Here is a 26,634-nt window from a genome sequence, read left to right as displayed (position 1 = left end):
ATAATTTATTCAGGATATACTGTATCTACGTCTCTCGGTTCTGACTCCGGATGTGGTGGAATGATCATCATGATGATCACCCCTCAGAACTCAGAACTGCTGAATACCATCAATTTTCATGAAGGCCGGGTCACGAAGAAAATCTCTTTCGGAATCACTTCTCTGTCTTATCTTCTGTGCACTCAGTCTAATAATAATAATAATAATAATAACGTAATTTGAGCAGTCGAAGTTTCGCCACTCTTCCGCGCACTGAGAAATCGGTCCAGGAGGGCTGTCCTCTGTGCGCATGCGTGGTGAGGTACCCCGGCCCGGGCACAGCGGGTGGTGTGAGCGCTAGATCCAGCGGACTGTGCTGCCGGGAGGGACCTCGTGGGATGCGGAGTCTTTCAGAATCCTTTTCACTCCCACAGGGTCGAGACGCGGAGTGAAAGAAGAAGGAGCCGCATATGAATCATTTAAAGCTGTAAGATGCTAATATTTCAAGTCGCAGCACACCTAGGTAAGTACCCTGATGCAACCTGTTATTATTTATTATTTATTTTACTTAAAGTTTTGTTCAGCAAATTTGTTATTCTTGCAACTTTGTCCACGTTACATTTTAGCAGAATTTCGGTTGTAGATTTCATCAAAGTTAATTCTGCATCCGGCACTTCTAGTACTTGGCAGTTAATGACACGAATTACGTTAGAAATTATGTAAATTAATTTAGATGAATTTGTATCGTACTATACTATACCCTTCATTTTTGCATGTTTCCAAGTGGAAACAATGCCTGCTGGTATGTTATCACCAATGAATACAGTTCTGTTACACTTTATATACCATCATCAAAAGATCTGGGCTGTCAGCTTTATCGACGTGAGTTTTCTGCCATAAATCCACTAGCAAACGTTAAGGAAAGCGGTGTGCGTTTACATTTACGTTTACTTTTTCCATTTTAGCAGATGATTTTCTCGAAAGCGACGTACGTCTCGGAGAACAATACAAAACAAAAGAGCATCATTAGAACAACAGAAGGAGAGATTTGGATGCAAATCCATGATTTTAGACTTAGAGTACGGTCGCATACCACAGCATTCACCAGTATACATGATTACGAGTAGCTGCATCATCATGTAGCCTATAAATAATAACAATAAAGAAATTATTTAAACAAAAAACAATTAAATATAAGCATGTACGCGTTTATCGGGCACTAAGGGGAAAGTGAGTCCGAAAGAGCTGAGTTTTGAGACCCCTGGCTTTCTTTTTCAATGTAAACCGATTCAGCAGTTCTGAGTGACAGAGAGTGAGAGGTCCCCAGGAAACCTTCGCTTCGTGCTTTCTTTCATATTTTGGACCTCTTGTGCGACTATACTAAATTGGTCAGAGGAAACAGTGCAACTGTTATTCAGCCTTTACTAGTTAGGATGCACAGAACAAGGTTAAATAACGGATTCCAGGTAAATCTGTAGATGGTATGATTTGAGATGCCCTGTGTCAAGCCGTTTTTTTTTTTCTTTTCGCGGCGTTCAGTATGAGATGATTTTCAAATGTGCCGTGCACTGCAAGTAGTAGTAACAGTATGGGAGCGCGGTGGCGCAGCGGATTTAGCCGGGTCCTGCTCTCCGGTGGGTCTGGGATTCGAGTCCTGCTTGGGGTGCCTTGTGATGGACTGGCGTCCCGTCCTGGGTGTGTCCCCTCCCCCTCCAGCTTTACGCCCTGTGTTGCTGGGTTAGGTTCCGGCTCTCCGCTACCCCGCTCGGGAAAGCGGTTTCATACAGTGTATGTGTGTGTATTATTATCGTTATAATTATAAGAAGAAAATTAAGGTGTGTGCTCTGACCCCGCTCCGCCGTCCCCGCGCAGCGCTCTGCGCGCTCACATTGGCCCAGGTGCCCGAGCTGAGCGATGTGTGCACGCAAGGCAGCTGCTACCCCGCAACGGGAGACCTCCTGATCGGCAGAGCCCACCAGCTGCGGACCTCTTCCACTTGCGGGCTCCACCGACCCGAGCCCTTCTGCATTGTGAGCCACTTGCAGGTAGGTCTAAAACACGCCCGGACACTGTCGCGTTTTAAAGCTCGTCCTTTACGAACTGAAGGTTGCTGGCTGGAAGCCCTGCTGTTCTACTGCTGCGCTTCCCCCGGATCAAGATACTCGTGCGGACCTGGTACGGCGATGCACATATGTACAGCAGTGCATTATGGCTAAATGATACGCAATAGGTTTTCTATTAAATACCTAACGCTGTGGGTCACCTTGGAATAACGGGTGTTGAAGTAATCACTACAATCAGTGGTCGCAGTGTTATTATCACGATAATATCACGTGTGTACATGATCTGGGATTTTAATTGTAGATGTTTTACAGTTTTGGCGGGAATCCTCGGGCTTGGGCCAGAGTTTCATACTAGTGCTTTACAAGTACTTTCGCTCGCGCCGTGTGGCTGGAATACATCCTGTGCGCCAATGATATTATAACTGTAATAACTACTGTAACATTTTACAGTGGAGCACATGCCCTGTGGGGTTTCTTTAATTCATGTTATTCCATTGTATGGGTGGAACTGTCGGTTGCTTTCTTGTGGAAGTTTTTGGGTGGGAGTTCATGTTCCTCCCCTTAGCGAGTCTAGACCATTTCCTGGGTTTGCTCAAAAATTCCCTGCACTGCTGGAAGCAGCACAAATCGACATTAAGCTCGGTGTTGCGGCGCTACCTTCACGCAGGCTTTCATTACACTCTTGCAGAATGAAAGTGTGTGGATAAGATATTGAGCACAAATAAACTTTTCAACGCACGGTGTTGCTGTTTCGGTGCTTAGACCACCCAATGTGTATCCACAACTGGTAATTAACCCATACTTTCAAATCTATGCTTTACATCAAAAGGATCTGAAAGCATTCTGGCAAGTTTTCTTTGTGATTTAGTGACTCTTGAGTAGAGCAAGTCCTACTTTTGAGCTGTCCCACCAATGATCGTTTTGCTTAAATTGTTCTATCAACTTTGGTAGCAGCTGGACCTTGAAAATGTCAGCGAGAGACAGGAGTTGCGAGCCTCAGACCATTTATGTCTTTATGGGTCACTCTGTGGGAGATATAAACTAGACAGATGACGCTGCTCAAGATGAGGCCAACAAAACAAACACTGCAGAAGGAATGAAAGGGAAGTGTCTTGTTCTAGAAATTTGCTGGGTATACAGTGTCCCTTATTGTTGGAAAAATGTTGCTTTGAAAATTTTGCCCAAGGGATCCTGATTGAAAACAGACGCGATGGAGAAGTATAATGTAAACACATCTCAAACATGGTTGAGACTTTGTTTTAGTTCACCTTCAGATCAGCAGGCCCTGCTGAGCTAAGAAGGTCTTTCATTTCAGATAATGGAAGCACCTAGTTTTAATGCGCTGATTACATCTTTGCAGTCCCAGTCACACAATGGTGAAATAGCTGCTTGTTGGACAAAGGTGGTTTTATCTCAAGTAACCAAAAGTATGTTTTAGGCTTGCCCCATTCACTGAAATTCCTTTCCCTGTTCCAATGTCTTGGTCCCCAGGAGGAGAAGAAGTGCTTTGTCTGCGACTCAAGAGAAGTCTACGATGAGAGGACAAATCACACGACCAGCCACAGCATTGAGAACGTGGTGACCACCTTTGCTCCCAACCGCCTCAAAACATGGTGGCAGTCAGAGAATGGTGAGCTTTCTCATGGGAAAGAGCTGCGGTAATGTGCACTCTTGGTTTGAAGGTTGGCTTAAAGGTGACTCTCTCTGTGGCACTTCTCAGCCCTTTAATCAGGTCAAGGAGGCCAAGAAGGGTGGGCTTTAAAGTAAGCAATAATGGCTGACCAATTAAACCTAGGTTTTACCTTTCTACTGTGAAATGAGAAGCTGGACCTAATGATTACCCAAGCAGCTCTTAAAGGACAGCTGTATTCTGTTCCTGTTTGTGCCTTCTTATTAAAATTAAGGAAAAAGATGTGAAATCTTGGTTTGTGGCACTGTGAAATGAAAGACCCACGGTGGAGACAAGAGTGTCCTGGTGAAAGACCAGAGTGAGAGAATTTCTGTGAAGGACAGAAAAAAGCCATGAATCTTGGAAAGAGTATCTGCCCCTGCAACAGATGGGCCAAGGTTTGAAAAAGATAAGGTCTGATTCAGTGTTGGTGTATTTAAAGCCAACAAACAGCTTGGATTCCATCACCTCCTCTTAAGCAAATGTCCTTTCTGTAAAAAAAACACATTAAAGTGATTTTTTAGAAAAGATCACCAATCCTAGAGATTATTTCCATCTCTTAATTATGTCTTCCAAGAAACAAGCATGCAGTGGCATCTCTCGCAAAAATCGCAGCCGTCCCGTTGACTCAATGAAACCCAACCTGTCTCCGTTTCCATGGAAACACAAAATGCTTGCCTGTCTTCTGTCCCAAAAATGGCCCAGCTTTTCCAGCTAGGTCTTTTAGAAATATGAACATCTGTTTTCAGGCCTAACACAGTGACAGTTTACACACACTTCAGTGTACCCACCACTGCTCTGAGAAATGCTAGGAATTCAGAGTTTATCTCTGTGGGAGGCTGGCCAGTGGGTCCCCTGTGGAGCTAACAGGCCTGGCTCTCGTTTGACTTGGCCTGGAACAGAGGTTCTCACTGAGATGCTTTGTGTTTCCTTTGCACTTTTCCTCCCCGCCAAGGCCTAGAGAATGTGACCATCCAGCTCAACCTTGAAGCTGAGTTCCACTTCACCCACCTCATCATGACCTTCAAGGTAGACACGACACTGAAAGTAGAGAAGATGGAAGGGGAGGGGCGAGACAATGGAGTTTGAGACACCTCTGGTTGTAGCAGTCCATCTGTTAGTTATAGAGAATATGTTTTTAAGCAGATAGTACCAGGTAGTGTAATGGTTGGACTTGTCACATGGGTGTTGAAAGACCAAGGTTCAAATCCCAACTCCTGCTGCAGTAACCCCTGTACAAGGAATTCTCCCTGAATTGCTCTAGTAAAAAATGCCCAGTTGTATCAATAGGTAAAAAAGCATCAGCTAAATGCATAAATAGTGTATCCATAAATCAGAAATGCCTGGGCTTTTGAACATAGCTAAATGAATAATTGTAAATCAGATTTGCCTAAAACACCTGAGCTTTTTTCTGCATTGATATTGCAGCACAAGTCCTGCAACCCATAACATGTTTCAAAGTGGAATAATATTTTTTTGTAGTTATCATTGTCTGAATCAACATCAGTCCAGTCCAGTCCATTGTCAACAAGGTGTATTCTATAATTCGACCCTTACAAATGAGCATTATGAACAGCTGCAGCAAAAATAATGGTGGCATGTATGTTGTGTGATTCTGCGGCAGACGTTCCGTCCTGCTGCCATGATCATTGAGCGTTCCGCTGACTTTGGGAAGAACTGGCAGGTCTACCGCTACTTCGCCTACGACTGTGAGGCATCCTTCCCCGGCATCTCCCGAGGGCCCATGAAGAAAGTGGATGATGTCATCTGCGATTCACGCTACTCTGACATCGAGCCCTCGACAGAGGGAGAGGTATGTGCCTAGTGACAAGACATGATGTTCCACAAGTATCTGGGCAACCTTTTCAGTTCTTGAGCTTGGCCTGTGTTCAGATCTTTAGTTCAGGCACTCTGAACACCTTCCACATCTTTCCCTTATTTGCTATTAGGTAATTTTTCGCGTCTTGGATCCAGCTTTCCGAATTGAAGACCCCTACAGCCCCAGAATACAAAGTAAGTGACAGACAGCAGGGTATGAATTTTTATATTTTACCACTTTTCATGTTGTACACGCCATCCATAGCACATACTAAGTGTCCTGATACACCTCTTATGCTCTCACACTTACTTGGCTTGAGGCACTGGAAAACGTAACATTTTTTCTGCCCATTTAACTCTGCAATTGCACAGATATGTTGAAAATTACAAACCTGAGGGTCAAGTTCACCAAGCTGCACACCCTGGGTGACAACCTGCTGGACTCACGCATGGAAATTAAAGAGAAGTACTACTACGCCATCTACGATATGGTGGTGCGTGGCAACTGCTTCTGCTATGGACACGCCTCCGAGTGTGCCCCCGTTGATGGGACCAGAGACAATGTGGAGGGAATGGTGAGCCGCACCCCTGACACAAGGCCACGGCTCCTGATCCCTTACTCCCTACACCATAACTGTTTAGTTAGTCTTGCTATATAGTTACACTGTATGCAGCTGCATCCAGCAGATCCATTTCACATTCTTCCTTTATGGATCCCAGGGCAGACCTGCTGTCTCCTCAACCGCTTTTACAGCAGTGTTAGCAAATCAAAGGCCTTTATTTCCATAATACATGGAGATTCATACAGTCTCATACGTAGGAATAATATGTGATTGCAGCTGCATGCAGCTGTATGTGAATAAACTACAAGTTCATCTCCTGTTTAGTCTCTTCCATTTCTTGTTTAGTCTGCGGTCCAGAAAAATCTCAGACAGTTGCACATTTGCTGACTTCTGTTTTCGACTAAACAAATGTTAAACATGTTTACTGTTATGTGCCCTTTGATACATGGGATATACTGCAGCTCATGCAATGCGTTGTATTTACAGAAGCAGTGTATCTACCGGGACACTTTGGTTGTGGCGTATATTCCACTTGCCAGAAACTAAATGCAACCTGGTCTTAACAATTTATCCTCATCTCCTCCCTCAAGGACAATGTTTACCACATTAATCAGCTGGCAGGAATCTGCAGGATTTCCATCTATCCATAAAGTCAATAAAGCCCCTGACTGGCTGTCTAGTGATCTGTGTGGTGGTTCAGTTCTAAGTCCTTCCTTGAAGGTGTTACAATATGTATTCAAATAATCAAAGTGAAATAAAACACACTGTTGATATTTCTGAAAAACAGCCCCTCCGGTGTTTAAATTGCCTTTTATATAATGTGTGCGCCTGTGAAAACACCACACCTAAACTGCAGCACAAACTAAAGCCCCCTGGTGTTTACATTTTTCACATGGACGTTTTCACAGCACGAGAAAAGCTGTGTCAAGATAAAAAGCACATCCAGCCAAGTGCAAGACAAGAGGTTGTTTCTGATATCCAGTCCTGTCCAATGCTGTTTGATATTCACTCTGTATGAGTGTTTTATCCTTGTTTATGTGACACTCAGAAAAAGTTACTGCGTTTGTCACTGGTCTCAAGACAGGACAGTATAAAGTTTTATTCTATCAATTTTTCATACGTTATTTAAGTTATATCTATTCCCAGAGAAAGTTTGTTTTAATAAAAATAAAAATTTTCTGTGAAACTTAGTATGTAGCATAGTTGGTTAGAGGCTCGTGCATAAAACTCTTCTAAGAGTATCCAGGAATCCTGGTTGTTTTTCCCTGACATTTCACCCAGTGCCTGGGCGTAATTTCATTTATTTCTTCCCCATGCAATTACATTTGTGGTCATCTGTAGGTCCACGGTCACTGCATGTGCAACCACAACACCATGGGCCTGAACTGTGAGAAATGCCAGGACTTCCACCACGATTTACCCTGGAGACCAGCTGAGGGACGCAACACCAACGCATGCAAAAGTATGATAGTAAAAGTCAGGATGTTTATTATCCATTATCTTAAAGTCCTTGCATGTACTTTATCTTGCACTAGAATTTGTGTTGTGCAATTGTCCAGATTTTACCGGAAGTGCCTTTCACTCCTTTCTTGGTGCATGGTTGTGTCGGTGCGGCCAGATTTATCACTTGACCTTCCCTGACTTCAGAGTGCAACTGCAACCACCACTCAGACTCGTGCCACTTTGACATGGCGGTATACGTGTTCACGGGCAACGTGAGTGGAGGCGTCTGTGACGACTGCCAGCATAACACCATGGGCCGCAGCTGCGAGCAGTGCAAGCCCTTCTACTACCAGCACCCCCAGAAGGATGTCCGTGACCCCCACATCTGCGAACGTACGTGCCGTCCCTTCCCCCTCCCTCAGCGATGGCTCCCCTCCACACTGTCTGGCTCATTGCAGCTTTGATCGCCCCCGGGGGGTGGGAACACCTGGGCTTTCAACTGTTATCTTTCATTTCTGAGCTCTCATGTGGCTTGTGCTCTGCGTGTGTGTGCGCGCGCGCGCGTGTGTTCTCAGCTTTCATCTTCAGTTACGAAGATGACTCTTAATTCCAATTTTCCTTCACATTCTGCATATGGGAAACCTTTGCATCTCTCTGCCCGTTTCTCTATCAGATACTTGGGTGCCCTTCACTTCTTGGTTTGGCTCCTCTCTGTGTTAGTGTCCATATGTACATTTATTCATTTATGTGACGCTTCTCTCCAAAGCAACTTATGATGTTATGCTTTTTACAATTATTTACCCATATATACAGGTGAGTAATACATTGTTGAAGGGTACGACCTCTGAAGGTAAAACTCGAAACTGCGACTTTTGGGCCCAAAGGCAGCACCTCTAACCTCTACACTATCAGCTGCCCTTCCAACTTTAAGCTCTTCACCTCCTCCTGTGGCACAGTGGGTAGCACTGGTTCCTCCCAGTGACTGGACTATGCTGTTGGACGTAGGCTCGATCCCCCATCGGTGTGTGTTTACTTTGCATGTTCACTTTGTGTTGGCATGGGTTTCCTCCTACAGTCCAAAGACATGTTTCAGGAGGACTGATGACTCTGAATTGCCTGTACTGTGTGATGCAGTGATCTGTAGTGTGAATGACTGTAGGGAGTGTATCTAGTGTTGTAAGTCACCCTGGATAAAGGCATTAGCTAAGTACTATGCAGTGATCTTTTTACATCACTTTGGATAAAAGTGTCTGTTTATTCATAATTGCAAACGAAAGACTGGCTACACTGACCCATTAGTGTTTTTCCTCCTAACGGGCCAGTCCTTCCTCGATGTCGTCCTTATCGTCCTGCTCTTCTTTTAGCGCTGTGTCTGTTTCTCTTATTTCTGGATCCTCCAATATTCCCTCAGCTTGCAACTGCGACCCGGTGGGTTCCCTGAACGGCGGAATCTGCGACGGGATGACAGACATACTGGCGGGCCTCATCGCCGGCCAGTGCCGCTGCAAGCCCAATGTGGAGGGCGAGCGCTGCGACCAGTGCAAACAGGGCTCCTACGGCTTGAGCGAGGACCCGCTGGGTTGCCAGCGTGAGTGTCTGTCCATCTGCCCTCTTTTGACACAGGAAGTTGACTGTAGCTTGTAATTTGTACGTCACACAATTAAATGGGTCACTTTTATGTCATTTGAAATTCTCATCCTCATTTTAGCCATTCAACTAGAATGGCAGTTCTGTGACTTGAATCAGCAGCCTTTTGATCCTTGTGCCATTCTTAAATCTCCACATTTCCTTCATGGTTACTGATTGTGAAGTTACGCTGCCTATTGTGTTTCCTGTGTCTTTTTCCCAGCATGCACGTGCAACCCTCTCGGCACTCTTCCGGGAGGGAGCCCGTGTGACACGGAGACAGGAAATTGTCACTGCAAGCAACTGGTGACTGGGAGGAATTGTGATCAGTGTCTGGTAGGTCATCGTGCCATAGGCGTGTTCACTGCAGTGTGTTTTGTGTCTGCTGAAGGCACATGTGACATAGTTCGCGTGAGGTAACCATGTAAACCAGCTCTTTAATAAGGTGTAGTGAAAGAAATGCCCTCTTTCAGCCACAACACTGGGGGCTCAGCAACGACATGCACGGGTGCCGACCATGCGAGTGTGACCAGGGAGGAGCCATCAGCAATGAGTAAGGTCAAAGCTCAGTTAACTCGATGTGTATGAGGATTCTCCATCCAGAAAATCTTCACCCCCCCCCATCTGTGACATTACCCTTTTTGGCTGAAAATGGTCATCATTTAGCAGAAGAGAAGCCCTGTTTCTTTGGCTACTTTCAGTTTAGCAGCCTGTCGGCTATTGCGTGTGGTGCCTCATCCGGCTGCTGGGCCAGGTGTGACATTGCCGCTGTGAGTGACAGCGTGTGAGTGCTGCTAAATAGGAATTCAGCCATTTGGCAGCTCTCCCTTAAAATGTGCGTCTGCTGCACAGCTGCTCTGCAGAGACCGGGCAGTGTCCCTGCCGAGAGCACATGTTTGGGCGTCAGTGCAACCAAGTGGAGTCTGGCTTCTATTTCATCGCTCTGGACCACTACACATACGAGGCAGAAGATGCCAAGTTTGGACCTGTAGGTGAAATGTTCCCTGACCCTGCATATTCTCATCACCTTTTTCTGTGTGTGTGTGCTCTGAGCTACACTATTTTCCCATTGTCAGGGTGTGACAATAGTCCAGCGGCAGTACCCTCAGGATCGAACCCCTACATGGACGGGGATTGGATTTGTCAACGTTCCAGAGGGAGCGTATCTGGAGTTCAACATTGACAATATCCCCTACTCCATGGAGTATGACATTGTGATCCGCTACGAACCCCAAGTAAGACATGGACTGATCACCTCTGTGTTTTCAAAATTTCTCAGTTAAATACATTATGAAGTGCACTATACATTTCGTCTTATAGCAGTTTATGTGCATGTCCCTGCAACTATAAAACAATGGAAAAATACACGCTCACCAAAAAATGCCGGAGATACTATTACGACCGGTACTGAAGCCTCGAGAAAAAACTGAAATAAAGTGTTATGAGGCCAGAACTTAGAGTGGTAACTATAGGTTTGTATACTTTTTTGATATGAACACTAAAGTGACACTTAGCCCATTTCAGCCATGGGAGATGCTGAGGAAGGGCTATGGCCAAAACACATTTGTGTTATATTGTCACTGTGTTCGTGTTAAAGAAAAGTGTGTGTGTGTGTGTGTGTGTACACACACACACACACACACACAGAGACACATACATACATACATATACATACATATATATGTGTGTCTTGCTCACAAGGACAGCAGACAGGAGGTAGGACCCAGTGCAGGATCTTTTATTAGTTGTCCAAAGGGCAAGGCAAGAATCATGGTCTGGGACAGGCACGGGTTGAAGAATCGAGGAGCGAACATAGTTCTGAGGGATGATCCAAGCAAACTGCAAAAACCGCGCTGAAAATAAGACGCGGACATGAAAGGTTGAGTTCACGTCTAACAAACCCTACATTTCACATGGGTTTAAATAGTACACACAATTAGCTCCTTAATAAATACGATACACACACACACACACATTTTCAGAACCGCTTGTCCCATACGGGGTCACGGGGAACCGGAGCCTACCCGGCAACACAGGGCGTAAGGCCAGAGGGGGAGGGGACACACCCAGGACGGGACGCCAGTCCGTCGCAAGGCACCCCAAGCAGGACCCGAACCCCAGACCCACCGGAAAGCAGGACCGTGGGCCAACCCACTGCGCCACCGCACCCCCCCTAAATACGATACTGTCATTCATTTCTGCTTGAGAGTAATAAATATTTTTTGCTCTATCTGTAGTTGCCCGACCAGTGGGAGGAAGTGATGATGACGGTGATCAGACCCGGTCCAATCTCTGCAGACAGTCGCTGTGTGAACACTGTGCCAGAGGATGATAATCAAATGGTCTCCCTCCACCCAATTTCCAGGTACACACCCCCGTCTATTGCTTCATTTGAGCTCTTCTCTATCTGTTCAAATCCGTGTTTCAAGCTCCCCTTCTCATTGATTCTGCTCTCCAGGTACGTGGTTCTGCCACGGCCGGTGTGCTTCGAGAAGGGGCTCAACTACACCATTCATCTGAGCTTGCCCCTGTACTCTGCCCTTAGTGTCGTCCAGTCCCCTTACACCCTCATTGACTCTGTGAGTTATCAGATTTCATTCATTGCATTTTGTCACTTAAACACCTCTGGACCTTCCTGTGCTCATCACTGTGTCCTTATAACCCTACTGCATTTCTAGTACAAGCCACTGTTGCCAAGCCTTGATGTAGCAAGAGTTGATTTTAAGTTGATTTGAGTTGAAGATTTTGAGCTGCATAGCTTTGCACAGTTTGATTATTAACACCAAGACTGACTGGATGCTTCATGTGGCTTCTGCAGATTGTGCTCATGCCCCACTGTAAGAACCTAGAGATCTTCACAGGATCAGAGGGAGGCGATTTGGTGACCAACAGTGCCTGGGACACCTTCCAGCGCTATCGGTGCCTGGAGAACAGCCAGAGTGTGTTGAAGACGCCCATGACAGACATCTGTAGGAACTTCATCTTTGGCGTGTCTGCACTGCTGCACCAAGGGGCTGTGGGTAAGAGCTCTGTCACTCAGCACTCATTACTTTATTTCTATGCGACAGTGCAAAGGGACTGACAGTGCTAGGTACTCTACACTGAATCCCCTACCATCATTCACCACATCGATACAACAAACGAGTATAACACCCACACTCACCCACACACAATTCAGAGTCACCATTTCACCTGAAGCATATGTCTTTGGACTGTGGGAGGAAACCAGAGCACCTAACAGAAACCTATGTGTACATGTGGAGAACACAGAAACTCCACACAGAATGAGCCGGATTCGACCCCACATCAAAACGCACAGCCCAGGCACAGTGAAGCTACTGTGTTGCACTGACTCCCCCCCCATCTACAGTCGTTACAGTATCTCCGCTAGCTTATTACTACCTTCTGTCGATACATTGTTTCCAACACAAAGACTTCATATCTTCAGTCATATCTACATACCATTAACCCCTTTGGTTTGTGCCTTATCTCCTGCTCATGTTCTAAATCCCAGTCATGCTTCCTCCTGCATGTCACTCATCTTCAGGCAGCCCCACATCCTCTGCATGCCCCTGCCTGCATCTGGGCCTCAAATATGATTACAGAGCTTGGCTGCCTAACATGTCCTGTCTCTGCTGTGAACCTCCTGGGGGTGTCTGTGGATGGAGCCCGTATGCTTGGGCTTCACGTGGAGGTTGGAATGGAGAGCATACAGCCAGGGCTCCATAAAAAATGGACCTTAAAGAGGATGGTTGTTTGGGTTTGACACTTTTGAAATCCCTCAGAATTAAAACTGGAAAAATCCTTGGACTTTCTTTCAATTCCTTTGTGCTTTGCCGAGGTGTGTGGTGTGTGCATCAGTGAGGTTTCTGCAGCTCCCCCCCTCCCCGTAGGGTTGCAGGTGTTTGGTGTTTGGGCATGGAGCACAATGGCAGGGCGGTCTGGAGGATCCTCTGATGTCTAAGACATTGTTTTTAATAATAAGTAAACAGACATCTGAGGCTTCCAGCTCCCCCATCCACACACACACACGCACACACACACACACACACACACACACACGCATGCTCCCTGTTATGTCTGTGGATCTTAGCTCCTCCTGAGACTGCTGAGCATGTTCAGACCCGTGGCCTACACAGGCTTGCTGTCTCCGCCATCACTCACCCCGCATTGACAACGGCAAACTTCTTGGCCTGTCTCTCGCCACAGCGAGTCTCTCTGTGGAATGTTCCACAGTCTGATACTAAAGAAAGGAAGTGCTTTTGTGAAGGTGTCACTGTGAAGAATTTAGATGACGTTATGGCCGAAAAGTCTGGCCAAAACCTTTCATCAGCATGAGGTGACAGTGGGACAGTCAGACAGATCTGAATGAGCTGTTTCACCTGAAGGTCAAACTAGTGGATGTTACAGAGTGTGTGCGACATTTATTAATGGTATCAAAATGAAATTTTTAAGTCATGGATTTTGTACTGAAGGTGAGAAGATATAACGATGATCAGTCTGTGTATGTTTCTTAATCAGCTGCCTCATGTTGTCTTTCTACCTTGCCCCTCCCCCCCACACACATACACACACACCCAGCATGTGAGTGTGACCCCCAAGGCTCCCTTAGCTCCGTGTGTGATCCCAATGGTGGCCAGTGCCAATGCCGGCCCAACGTGGTGGGCAGGAAGTGTGACAAGTGCACCCCCGGAACCTTTCAGTTTGGACCCAGCGGTTGCAGACGTGAGTTCCCAGGCCCCTTGTGGGCCACAGCTACCTGTCTCTCTTCAGCTGGACACCACTGGTGTGTGTCTTGTGAATTCATGCACAGTATACACATAGAGAATGGAATCGGTCTCATGAGCAATGTGAAGCAGTTTACTCTGTTGCTATGGTCCGCTCTAAGTATAGTATGTGATTCCCTACAGTATGCAAGTGCAACCCACAGGGTGCTGTCAGCGCTTTCTGCCACGAGGCTACAGGCCAGTGCGAGTGTGTTGTGGGTGCATCAGGCCGCCAGTGTGACGTCTGTCTCCCGGGACACTGGGGTTTCCCACGCTGCCGGCCCTGCTCGTGCAACGGCCACGCGGAGCAGTGTGACCCCCACACCGGGAAGTGCCTGGGCTGCCGGGACCACACCACAGGCCATAGCTGTGAAAGGTAAACATCTGGACTACAGGCTCAGTCAATGATCACGCACTGCAGAAATGCTTTTGTGCATGTATGGAAGTGAACAAAAATAACTGTTCATATGCTCTAATAATGGAATGATGAACTATGAAAATGATGGGAGTAAAAACAAGCTGAGACAAGGCCCCCAGTGGAGTTGACACCCCTCTCTGGTTTCAGAGAGATGTATTCTTGTGCAAATTTGGTGCCGGACTTCAAAGGATATGTATGAGGTTCTATGAGGCACTGATATCTTTAATTACAGTACCGAATACATTTATTCCAGACGCCTTTCACAGAACGACTGGTTCATTTGACTCATTTTTCTGACTTCACAACCTGAAGTGTCTGTACTTGGCTTGCAGGTGTTTGAACGGTTACTATGGCGACCCGGTGCTGGGCTCTGGGAGCCACTGCCGGCCCTGTCTGTGTCCGGATGGGCCCGACAGCGGGCGCCAGTTTGCCGGGGGCTGCTATCAGAACCCAGACTCCTCCCAGGTGTTCTGTGTCTGCAGCCTAGGATACAAAGGTAACAGTCACACTTTAAGATCTGTTTACTAAATTGAATGCATGCATCTCTTAGCTATGCTTCAGAGGGATTCACTGAGTTTTACTACCTGGACTACAATGAAAACTTTTTGATCCTTTAAATGGTACTAAGTATTATTATTATCATTAAGCGGGGGGATGCAGTGGCGCGGCGGGCTTGGCCGGGGTCTGCTCCTTGGTGGGTCTGGGGTTCAAGTCCTGGTTGGGGTGCTCTCCGATAGACTGGTGTCCTGTCTTGAGTGCCAGGTCAGGCTCTGGTTCTCCACAACCCTGCTTGGGACAAGCGGCTTCAGATGTGTGTGTGTGTGTGTGTGTGTGTGATCATCATTAAGCATTAATAAGTACTGTGCCGCTGTGTGAGAAGAGCATTCCATAAAAATAAATTCAACTGAAAAGTAAATAAGGCATCAGGGCCTCTTTCACTACACAAGCTAATAACCCTCCAAGTATAGGTTCTTAACCGCTGCACTAGCCACATTTTGGTCATTTCTCTCTTCCTTGCAAGGTGCAAGATGTGATGAGTGTGCCCCTGGTTACTATGGCAACCCGCAGCAGGTGGGGGGACAGTGCCAGCCCTGCCAGTGTAACCAGAACATCGACATGGTGGACCCAGACTCGTGCGACTCTCAGTCGGGCATCTGCCTCAAGTGTCTGCACCACACTGAGGGCGACAGCTGCCAGAGCTGCAAACTCGGTTACTTTGGAGACGCGCTCACCCAGAGCTGTAGGAGTAAGTTGTTATGCATAAACCCTACTGGGGACTTGAATCAGCAACCTCTGGTTATTGGTCTGTCAGTACACTCTCTGTTGCCCTGAGCATAATGTTTTGTGTTTTTACAATTATGAGTACATTTTGTGAAATACTTTATTCTTTTAATGAATTTCTCATGCATATTTTGTCCATCAGAGTGCACGTGTAATCACCTGGGCACAGCCAATGACACCTGTCCCTCAGCCGGGAACTGCCACTGCGACTTGGCCAGCGGGCAGTGCCGCTGCCTCCCCAATGTGGTGGGCCAGAGCTGTGACCAGTGTACCAATGACACCTGGAACCTGGCCAGCGGGTCTGGGTGTGAACCCTGCGACTGTGACCACAGCCACTCCTTTGGGACATCCTGCAATGAGGTAAGTCCTCCTGCGCAAAGCAGTCGGGTTCACCAGGCTTAATGGAGTGTGGAGAAACAGCTCAGTAGGGGTACGAAAAATAACCACAGCCATTGTGCATTTGTTTGACAAAATGTTTGCATTGTTTAATCCATTCATCAAGTGATTGATGCTTATAGTTATATACATACATACATTTACAGAAACAAAAACACAAATAGATACATACTTAGCCACAAATACATTTATACATACAAAGATAGACACACACACACACACACACATTTTCAGAACCGCTTGTCCCATACGGGGTCACGGGGAACCGGAGCCTACCCGGCAACACAGGGCGTAAGGCTGGAGGGGGAGGGGACACACCCAGGACGGGACGCCAGTCCGTCGCAAGGCACCCCAAGGGGGACTTGAACCCCAGACCCACTGGAGAGCAGGACTGTGGTCCAACCCACTGCGCCACCGCACCCCCTCAAAGATAGACACATGAATACAAATACATACCTAGAAACATAAACTGATAAATAGACACATAGATATATATACACATACATAGATGAATAATGGACTCATTGATACGTACATAGGCATGTAGATAGATACTTTGAAAATTAAGACTTTATTAATCCCAACAGAATTTACACAATTTAAGATGGAGACCTGGTGAGGGGGAGGGGCATTTTGCCAGATTTGGGTCCTCCAGATTTTCTTATGTCATCTATTTGTCATTTTATTTGTTGCAGTTTTGAGAAACTTGACCGGCTCCATTGAGGATTATCAAAACTGAAAGCAAGATATGTTTCTGTAACAAATGCATGTGGACTGGTCTTTGGGGGCTGCTGATGGTGCTGGTTTATTGAATACCTCAGCTTCTTAGTGCTTTATTCATATAATTATGTGGATTGCAAGTCAAATCACTATTTCTTTGTGTGGAAGCATCCTGTAAAGCTTACGCCCGGAGCTGTGCGCCGCCGGTGTGGACTGACATGAGTGCGGGGGCTTTGTGTTCCAGCTGACGGGACAGTGCTCCTGCAAGCCCGGCTTCGGGGGCCGAACATGCCGCGAGTGCAGGGAGCTCTTCTGGGGTGACCCCGAGGTGAAGTGCTCTGGTAAGTTTGTGCCTGATGTCATGCCTCTCAATGAGGGGGTTTGGGATGATTGCATGTGTACCTGCCGAGTTTCCTCTCTGACGTCTTACCTGTAGGAATGTTGATATTAGAGCTCTGGAGTTGCCCTACATCTGTGGAAGCAGTGTTTATCAAGGCAGTGAGAAGTATAGCTGTTTATTATCTGTCAGTCTGCACACCTTGTTCAAAGCTGCTCAGTTTCGCAGAGGAAGGCAAAGGGGGAGAGGTAAGGAGGTTGGTGTCTCATAGCTCATAGGGTCTCGTATCATTATTCATCACCGGGTGCGACAGCAAATGTGGGAGCTCCGGAGTCCATTCAGGAGAGGCAACAATATGTTACAGAATTATAATGTTACAGAATCAAAAACATGTTTACAGAGACTTCACTGTATTTGCACACGTGGGCCTGGAAGTTGCTGAAGAGCAGTGAGACCAAGGAGCTGAATGCCTGATAGATTTTTTTGTTGGAACTGTCCCACTTCCAGGGAGGCATATTCTTTTCTGCCAGGATTTCTGTAGGAGGTTCGGCAGTTCTGCTCTACAGTACGCACTCTGGCACCCCGACCCTTGTCATTTCAGAGGATAGATACCACCGGGCCTCCCGTACACGGCCGCTCCGCTCCGTCTTCATGAGAAACAAGTGGGGCGTCTTTCCAAGCTTCGCAATACTCTACTGCGCAATGACGCAGCTGTGTTCCCCCAGGCATCTCGGTGGGGTGACCAATGTCCAGGGCCCTGGGCCAGCTCAATGAGCTCTTTGTCCTCGGCTAATAACACCCTGACCTCAGGGGCTTTGTACACCACTAATCACAGCAGATTATTGGGCCTGCCTCTCCAACTCTGTTGCCGCATAGTCCTTGGTCGTTGACTACCTATAGTAGATCCACATTTAGCATTAATTACAGTGGATTCTTACCTCTTTTGTTGACATCCCTATGAGTGGAGACTACTGAGGTCCTCATCTTCTCAGAAAAGTACGTTTTTTGTTTTGTACATGGGTAAAAAACAGACCACAAGACATACTACTCCTCCGTATTTAATGATACATTATTGGTGTGCAGTTTAACGGAGGATTCTTTTTTGATTTATAGGAAGTGTGTTTTCTTTTGGAGAAATGGGGGTGCGGTGGCGCAGTGGGTTGGACCGCAGCCCTGCTCTCCGGTGGGTCTGGGGTTCAAGTCCCGCTTGGGGTGCCTTGCGGCGGACTGGCGTCCCGTCCTGGGTGTGTCCCCTCCCCCTCCGGCCTTACGCCCTGTGTTGCCGGGTAGGCTCCGGTTCCCTGTGACCCCGTAAGGGACAAGCGGTTCTGAAAGTGTGTGTGTGTGTGTGTTTTCTTTTGGTTTTTAGGCCATTCCTTAGCTGGTTTTTGCCACATCTTTAGCGCATAACAACAACTGCGATTGTTAGTTTTAAGAAATTAATAATAGGAATGCTATGTTTTACAGATGGGGGGGTGTGGTGGCGCAGTGGGTTGGACCACAGTCCTGCTTGGGGTGCCTTGCGATGGACTGGCGTCCCGTCCTGGGTGTGTCCCCTCCCCCTCCGGCCTTACGCCCTGTGTTACCGGGTAGGCTCCGGTTCCCCGTGACCCCGTATGGGATGAGCGGTTCTGAAAATGTGTGTGTGTGCGTGTGTGTGTTTTACAGATAAAGATCTTTTTAGACTGCTTATGAAATTCATGAATGGAGCTTCTCGGGTTACCCTCTGACAGCTGTTCTTTTTTTCTTTTAAACTCCTGGAATGCATTCTCACAGCAACATGTTGATTGCCATTTAACGGGGAATGCAATTTTCCGGAAGGTTTGCGTTTTCTCACAGTGGATGAGGCCCCGCGCTGACAGAAGTGTTGGCTGTTGTTTAGAGAAGTGGAACGAAGTAGGAAATCCCTGCTGTTCTCCTGGATCAGATTACCCTTTAATCCCTGTGTTTTCTTCCCCTGGGTCCTCCTGAATTTAATGGTCATTATTTCAGCTCTTACAGCTGAATTTTTGTCCTGCTCACAGTATTACACCATACAATGTACTTTTGTTACACTTTCAGACACACAAACCCCAGACCTCCGTACACTCAATCACAGATTCTACATTTAACCTGCAATGATGGAAACAATAACCTTGTTTACATTTACATTTATTCATTTAGCAGAAGCATTTCTCCAAAGCGATGTACATCTATTGTCTACATTTCATATAATCAAGTCATGGATAATAGTATTTTTATTAAAATAACCAATTCCTGTGTATACAAATGATCTTTTGGGAAGATCCAAGAATCATATTTGACACCGTGGGCTGTTTGTAAATTCTTGTACAGGCAGTGCTATGGCTGTGGGAACCCTTCACACACCAGTGTGTGTTTGTCCTGCTCCAGGTCTCTGACTTTGGGTGTTCCCTCCTGTCCTCCCTGCCGGGGTTGATTATTGCAGTGCGTTTCATCTCCCCAGGGGGTGCGATAAGAGTTTCTGGGTCTGTGAAAGTCTGTAAATATTTAGCGTCTGGCACCTGGTCTTTGTGAACACTAAGTGTTAGGGGCTATATTGGGTAAACGGAGGCAGTGCATTTGTCTCCTGCAGAGAAGGAGGTGTGAACAGGGCCATTCAGGTGGGTGGTCAGAATGGGGTTTGAATACTTGGAGACAATAGAGTACATTTTTCTCTGAAATGTACGTCGCTTTGGAGAAAAGCATCAGCTCAAACCACCACGCCCCCTGCTGCCTTGTTCAATTTTTGAAGTTTGAGCAAAGCCCCCCAGAGGTGGTAGATTTATTGAGGCAACTGTATGCTTGGTCTTTCTAGTGGAATCTGGAATGCGGGTGACCGCTGGGCGTGTTCATCATACTCCAGCTCCTGTTTGCTCTGCTGTCTGTCCCCCAGGAGTGGAGTGGGGGTGCAAAGGGCAGTGCTTTTCACTGATGGATTTAAGGTGGGGGAAAGTACCCCTTGCCCTGCCTCCCTTCCACACTCTTGTTCACCCTGCTCACACCCCTGGGGTTGGGAGCAGTGCGGGGGTTTACTGCAGCCGTCTGGAGCCAGTTCCTCTTATCTTGGATCGTGGTGGGGGAGGGGGCAGCCGCACCCTGCTGAGACCAAGAGTCCCCCATGAATGGACCACTGAAGCTCTATTCTTTGGTCTCTCCAGGTTTAAGACCTTCTCTTGTACAGTTACTTGTGGGCATTTTAAATAAGATACACCCATTCACAGCAGACCAAATATAAAATGAGCAGAAGATAACTTAAATAATTTATAGCATAGAAGGGTGAACACGTGGATGTACTGGTTTTGCACCCGCTCTCTTCCAGGCACAGTGATCGAATTTCCAGTGTAAACAGTGCGGGGTTTTTTCGCTTCCTCAAATTTTGCTTCAGCCAGGATGTGGAATCTGGGTCAGAAACCTCATGCTGTCCGAGTTACCCCTGTTTAAACATGAGGTATGCTGGAGAGAAAAGACAGCGAGCTGTCAAGATTCTTCTTACACTACAGCACTGGGCTTTGAAGGTTTTTTCACCCAACATACACACACTTCCTGTTGCCCCCAAGCTAATTTCCTTTTTCCCAATCAGGTTTGATGATGCCATTGAATAACCTCCAGCCACATGATGCAGGTCTCCGCTATTGCGAGTGTGACCGCTGTCATGTGTTAGATCTTCACTGTTCTGTTCTCCATTGCAGCCTGTGACTGTGACCCCAGGGGTATTAAAGAGGAGCAATGTGACAAGACCACCGGCCGCTGTGTCTGCGTGGAGGGTGTGGCCGGCCACAGGTGTGATGAGTGTGCACGGGGCTTCTCGGGCGAGTTCCCCCACTGCGAGCGCTGCCACGACTGCTTCCAGGTGTGGGATCAGGTGATCGGCGAACTCGCGAACCAGACACGCCGGCTGACCGAAAGGGTGGGGAGTCTGAAGGCCAGCGGAGTCACAGGACCCTATCATGAGACGTTCAACAGCATCGAGCAGAGCACCAGTGCCATTCAAGCCATCTTGGATCAGAACCCAGCTGCCCAGCCCCTGGCGGAGATCCATGAGCTGCTGGAGCAGGCCTCGTAGGTTCACCCTGAGCTCCATGGCTCGGACCACAACACACAACAAACACAACAAACGAACAGGCCCAGTCTGTAAAGCAATAACGTTATATCTTCAAGTTACTGAAAAACTAAACAGCTTATTTCAGCAGCCATACACTTGTCACTTTTTATGTATAATAATTATATGGTCAGTGATTGTAAAAATATTTCATTATTAATATGTTATGACTATGATTATAAAAGGTGAATTGTAGCGAATGGTGATTTTTTTTTTTCCAATTTTAAACAGAAAGCCTAGATGTTTTGTACTGCACTGTTTCTAGTGAAAAATTGTTTTTTTAGTATAATAGCTTTTTCATTTTTTGTATAACAGTGACCTGCTGGGAGAAATTACCAACAAGCTGAATACCACAGAAGAGACCGTGGCCCAGATTTCCAAGGACAACAATAGCACAGACTACAAACTGTTCGCCATCCAGGAGGATGCCCAGAAGCTGGAAAGCACCATTCGTGACCTGTGGGATCTGGTGGACTTTGTGAAGAACTCTAATGTACGAGGTATGTGTGGACCACTGAGAAGACAGGAGCAGATCTGTGCATTTATATATATTCATTTAGATGACTCTTTTCTCCAAACCAACTTCCAGTGAATGCTATGTAGTCTTCAGTTGACACCGTTTTAAATCCAAGATGACTTGCAATGCGGAATAGAGGCAGGAACAAAGAATTTTGTTTTTGTTTCTTCACGCTATACATTTAATTTTTTTATTCTACTCTAAAGGGGTGTGGTGGCGCAGTGGGTTGGACCACAGTCCTGCTCTCTGGTGGGTCTGGGGTTTAAGTACCACTTGGGGTGCCTTGCGATGGACTGGCGTCCCGTCCTGGGTGTGTCCCCTCCAGCCTTACGCCCTGTGTTGCCGGGTAGGCTCCGGTTCCCCCCGACCCTGTATGGGACAAGCGGTTCTGAAAATGTGTGTGTGTGTGTATTCTGCTCTATAAATAAATGCAGAAATTAAAGGCTATATTTTTTTGGTTTTTTGGGCCTCCTATAAGGCAGCCTTTCACAGAAATTTCACTGTCATGAAAGGGGAACATGAAGGTTCTAGTGTATATAAAATAAAATTTAAAAACAGTAAATTCTTAAAGTAAAGTTGCCGTGGTAGTGTGCATGGACTGGCTCGACTAGTGCAAAACAGTGGATGCAAACACGTGACTACTTACTACGTGACCTTAGAGCACCAGAACTGAGAGTTTGGGTGCTTGGTTCCCACAATGCATTGCATCTCATAGTCTCTCTTACACAGCTGATTGAAGCAATTTTCAAATGTGTGTTTCAGTTTATCATGTTGGACCAAATGTCGCTGGCAAGCACCCAACATCTCAGACCACACACACACACACACACACACACACACACACACACACACACACACACACAAACACACACACACAAACACTTTCAGAACCGCTTGTCCCATACGGGGTCACGGGGAACCGGAGCCTACCCGGTAACACAGGGCGCAAGGCCGGAGGGGGAGGGGACACACCCAGGACGGGACGCCAGTCCGTCGCAAGGCACCCCAAGCGGGACTCAAACCCCAGACCCACTGGAAAGCAGGACCGCGGTCCAACCCACTGCGCCACCACACCCCCCCATGTCAGACCAGATAAATGAAAATCTGGGCTGATACAATAAATGATGAGTGGTATTAATAATTGCTGGATGGTTAAGTGAAAAACCAGATATGGGAAGACAAAATCATAGGGGATCAAAGCATATATTCACATTGTTTGAGGACATTTGATAAGCAGCTCATAACAGGAATTTTAAAATGGCTCTCTTTTAATTCATGATTCTATTGGCTTTCTGTAGTCCATAAACATGTTTGCCTGATCTGAGTGTTTTTTGTTAGATGAGATACAGTCCAATATTTTTACTTCCATTATGAAGGTGCCATGGAGAGCATCACCAAACACTTCCAGCAGTCTTTGGATGCAGAAGAGCGTGTAAATGCCTCCACCAGCGACCCTGACAACACAATTGAACAGTCAGCCTCTATCCGGCAGATTGTGGAGGACAGGATGAATGAAACCAAGGGCCAGTTTGATGAGAGACAGAAGGACAATGCCAGGAGACTGGATGATCTAGCTGGTCAGCTGGAGACCCTTGACCTGTCCAAACTCAGTGATATGGTAAAATGGCAACCATTCTTAATCTAATGCTTTTGTTTGAGGGACTTCATGAAACATGTCTTTTCTAGTGGAGTTTCGTCTTACTGTGGCACATTGTTCTTATAAGTTATATTATCCAAGAACAAACTTATAGTAACGTACAGTGCAACTGCTTCGGTGCTGGTGTTTGGTGTTTGAATAAATCCAAAGCTGGGTCCCGCTAAAGTAATTTCATTCATACCACATAGAAGTATGATTTAGCAAGGCTGTTTTACATTGGCGTACTCTACCACCAGACATGCGGTAGCCCAGCTGGATCCGAGACGTGTGCCAGCTCGCCCTGTGGGGGTCTGGGCTGCCTGAAGGAGGATGGAACGAGAAAGTGCGGCGGCGAGGGGTGCGATGGCCTCGTCACCCTGGCACACAGTGCCTGGCAGAAAGCCAAGGACTTTGACAGGGAAATTCTCAGTGCTCTGGAAGAAGTGGACAAGCTCTCCAAGATGGTGGGACATAGAAAAAAAATCATTGAATAATCAGCATATTAGGTTTGGAATAGTGACTATGACTAAAGGCTTTACTGGGCTATGCTTTTTAAACTGCTTGTCTGTCAACTGATATTTAAAGGAGTCCTGCTGCAGTAATAACCTAGGCGTTCTGTAGGTGATGGAGGCCAAGATGAAGGCAGATGAGGCAAAGCGGAGTGCTCAAGATGTTTTGCTGAAAAGCAATGAGACCAAGCAGCACGTGGAGCAAAGCAACACGGAGCTGCGTAACCTCATCAAGCAAATCCGCGACTTCCTTACACGTATGTCCTCAGCGCAGTTACAGACCAGGTTATGGGCTATGCCCTCACTGATGTGGACTTGGAGAAAATGAACACTATGGAAGAATCCTGTCCTTGGAATTCATACATTCCCATATGGCAGTTCATGAGTGGCAGTCATAGCAGTATTGCACAAATTCGGTTTATACTTGTTGCATGCAGTAACTCCTGTTTTACTGGTGATGGCAGAGGATGGAGCAGACGTGGAGAGCATCGAAGCGGTGGCCAATGAGGTGCTGGCGATGCAGATGCCTACAACACCGGGCCAGCTGCAGAACCTGACAGAAGAGATCCGGGAGCATGTGGGCAGTCTGTCGGAGGTGGAAGTGATCCTGAACCAGAGCGCGTGGGACATCCAGAGAGCCGAAAGACTGCTGGAACAGGCCCATAAAGCCAGGTGAGGAAGCTCTGAGTGGAGCAAGTGGGTGCTTTGGGATTGAGGACTTCCACAAATAGTTGTCAGAAGCTTTGGCTAGATAGGGTGTGCCCAAGAAATTTAGATTATCTGGTCAACAAATATATGGGCAGCTTTCTGTATTTCACGTTGTCCGTCATGTGTCCCTGACACAGTAAAGATGCTCAGAACGTCAAGGACACAGCTGAGATGGTGAAGGCGGCGCTTGAGGAGGCTGGGCGTGCCCAAGGCACAGCTGCAAGAGTGATCAAACAAGCCACAACAGACATCAGTGGAACCCAGGACCTGATAACTTCGGTGAGATGTCCTGAAGGGCACTGGAAAGAGCAAGAGCACTACGGGCTGGCTTTGTTCTTCAGAGATATGTAAACATTGCAAATTGTATTATAAACAATTTAAATATTTCCCATTGTTCTAATTCATGTCAAGTTATGATGAGGTATGAAATCATGTCCTAGCTCAGTGAAGGTCACCCATGTTAACATTTATACTCTAGCTAAACACACACAGTATTACAATAGACTGTAACAATGTTCCTGTGCTGGGCCTCAGCTGGAATCAGAAACGTCGGACTCGGAGTTCCGCCTGAACAACGCCACGCAGAGGCTGCTGGTGCTGGAGAAGGACATCGCTTTACTGAAACAGAAAAACCAGAACAACTCTATCAGCGTTGAAGAGACCAATAAAGCCACAGAGGATCTCAACCAAGTAGCTGACGAGGTTCAAAAGGTTTGCATAGACTTAACTGAGTATGCTGCAAATGCAATCGTCATCATCACTGTCAAAAATACACACACATACACTGTCTAAAACCGCTTGTCCCAAGCGGGATTGCTGCGAGCTGGAGCCTAACCCGGCAACGTTAGGGAGAGGGGACGTACCCCGGACAGGACTCCAATCTGTCGCAGGGCAGGACTCGACCCCCAGACCCACCAAGGAGCAGGCCCCAGCCAAACCCGCCTTGCCACTGGGCCCTCCTTCTTTCAAAAATGGCTGCTGTTATTTTAATGTAGAATTAATCCTTCATTGCTGTTACATTGCCATTTGTTACAATGTGGCCTGTAGCTATGAGGTGTTGCATGATTGGTTCTGCCTGTGACTGAACAGGAACTGGACACAGAACTGAAAGACAAGTTTAAGTCCGTGGAAGACCTTGTCTCGCAGAAGGCTGGAGGCCTGGAAGATGCCAAGAAAAGAGCAGAGCAGCTTCAGCAGCAGGCCAAGGAACTGCTGTCACAGGCCAGCGACAAGCTGCAGCAACTCAAAGGTAACATGGAGCTCCTTCCTAAACTCACCCTCCTTGTGAAAAGACACCCCAGGCCCCACATGCAATGTCCAAAGAACTTAGCTGAAATCCAGGTGTGTTGAAACCCATGTGCATCATGTCAGCTCAGAGCAGATGCAGTGGAACAGCCCAGTGATGATCATACACACAAATGGGAAGTAGAACACCTTCCTATGCAGAAGTTACAAAAATTAATTTGCAACTTCCTTTCATTGCAGATTTAGAGAAGACATATGAGGAGAACCAAAGGAAGCTGGAGGAAAAGGCCAATCTTCTGGCTGACCTGGAAAGTGCAGTTCGGGGCCTGCTCCAAGACATTAGCGAAAAAGTAACTGTGTATAGCACCTGCCTGTTTTAAGTGAACTCATGACTAAAGAGGAAAGGCATCAGATACCAATGTTTACACCAAATCTTGAAAAATACCTATCATGTATGCAGAAAATGTGAAAGAAACACAAGCTGTAAAGGGCTGTGGAGTACATATTAAAGAAAAATGAATGCATATTGTGAACCATGAATGTACTGACTTGTATTTCTCTAAACATGAGATCTTGAAATACTGCTAATACTTGGAATTTTTTGGTAAATTGTATGACTGTATCCACAGTGTAATAAAAAAAATAAAAATGATACACATTCAGATTTTGACCTAAGCATAATGTATTTACACAAAAAATATTACCTGTGTAAACAAAGGATTTCAATGTTTTAACCGGTTAAATTTGTTGTTTCAGTTTTTAGCTGGACTTAAATAGCACTGATTTTATTTGAAAAGCTTGAACCATTCTACTGTGCAGTTTTTCTGTCACAGGCTCCTGT

General features: G+C 46.6%; 1 protein-coding gene across 1 annotated transcript; it reads left to right on the top strand.

The window, feature by feature from the left end:
* The first annotated feature begins 349 nt into the window (after positions 1 to 349).
* On the top strand, positions 350 to 26,372 carry LOC108918620 (laminin subunit beta-1-like). Its single transcript, XM_018726065.1, has 33 exons — positions 350 to 502; positions 1,852 to 2,024; positions 3,534 to 3,672; positions 4,667 to 4,740; positions 5,336 to 5,524; positions 5,661 to 5,724; positions 5,902 to 6,104; positions 7,434 to 7,554; positions 7,740 to 7,928; positions 8,947 to 9,123; positions 9,385 to 9,497; positions 9,635 to 9,714; positions 10,014 to 10,149; positions 10,238 to 10,396; positions 11,399 to 11,526; positions 11,620 to 11,740; positions 11,980 to 12,181; positions 13,743 to 13,886; positions 14,072 to 14,303; positions 14,678 to 14,841; positions 15,367 to 15,591; positions 15,769 to 15,986; positions 16,987 to 17,083; positions 20,769 to 21,138; positions 21,494 to 21,678; positions 23,072 to 23,313; positions 23,589 to 23,795; positions 23,953 to 24,097; positions 24,305 to 24,512; positions 24,686 to 24,827; positions 25,083 to 25,259; positions 25,638 to 25,797; positions 26,034 to 26,372. Exons 1-33 carry the CDS (start codon positions 472 to 474, stop codon positions 26,171 to 26,173), a joined length of 5,355 nt encoding a protein of 1,784 aa, XP_018581581.1. The 5' UTR covers positions 350 to 471; the 3' UTR covers positions 26,174 to 26,372.
* The last annotated feature ends 262 nt before the right edge of the window (positions 26,373 to 26,634 follow it).

The sequence above is a fragment of the Scleropages formosus genome, chromosome 21 (genome assembly GCF_900964775.1).
Source record: "Scleropages formosus chromosome 21, fSclFor1.1, whole genome shotgun sequence".
Taxonomy (NCBI): domain Eukaryota; kingdom Metazoa; phylum Chordata; class Actinopteri; order Osteoglossiformes; family Osteoglossidae; genus Scleropages; species Scleropages formosus.
Note: the sequence above shows the minus strand (reverse complement) of the source record. Positions and strands in the feature narration are given on the sequence as shown.

Coding starts and splice junctions, on each gene's coding strand:
- LOC108918620 (XM_018726065.1), top strand. CDS start 472: ATGCTAATATTTCAAGTCGCAGCACACCTAG. Junction 3,673..4,666: donor ATGGTGGCAGTCAGAGAATG/GTGAGCTTTCTC, acceptor CTCCCCGCCAAG/GCCTAGAGAATGTGACCATC. Junction 15,592..15,768: donor GCTCACCCAGAGCTGTAGGA/GTAAGTTGTTAT, acceptor TTTGTCCATCAG/AGTGCACGTGTAATCACCTG.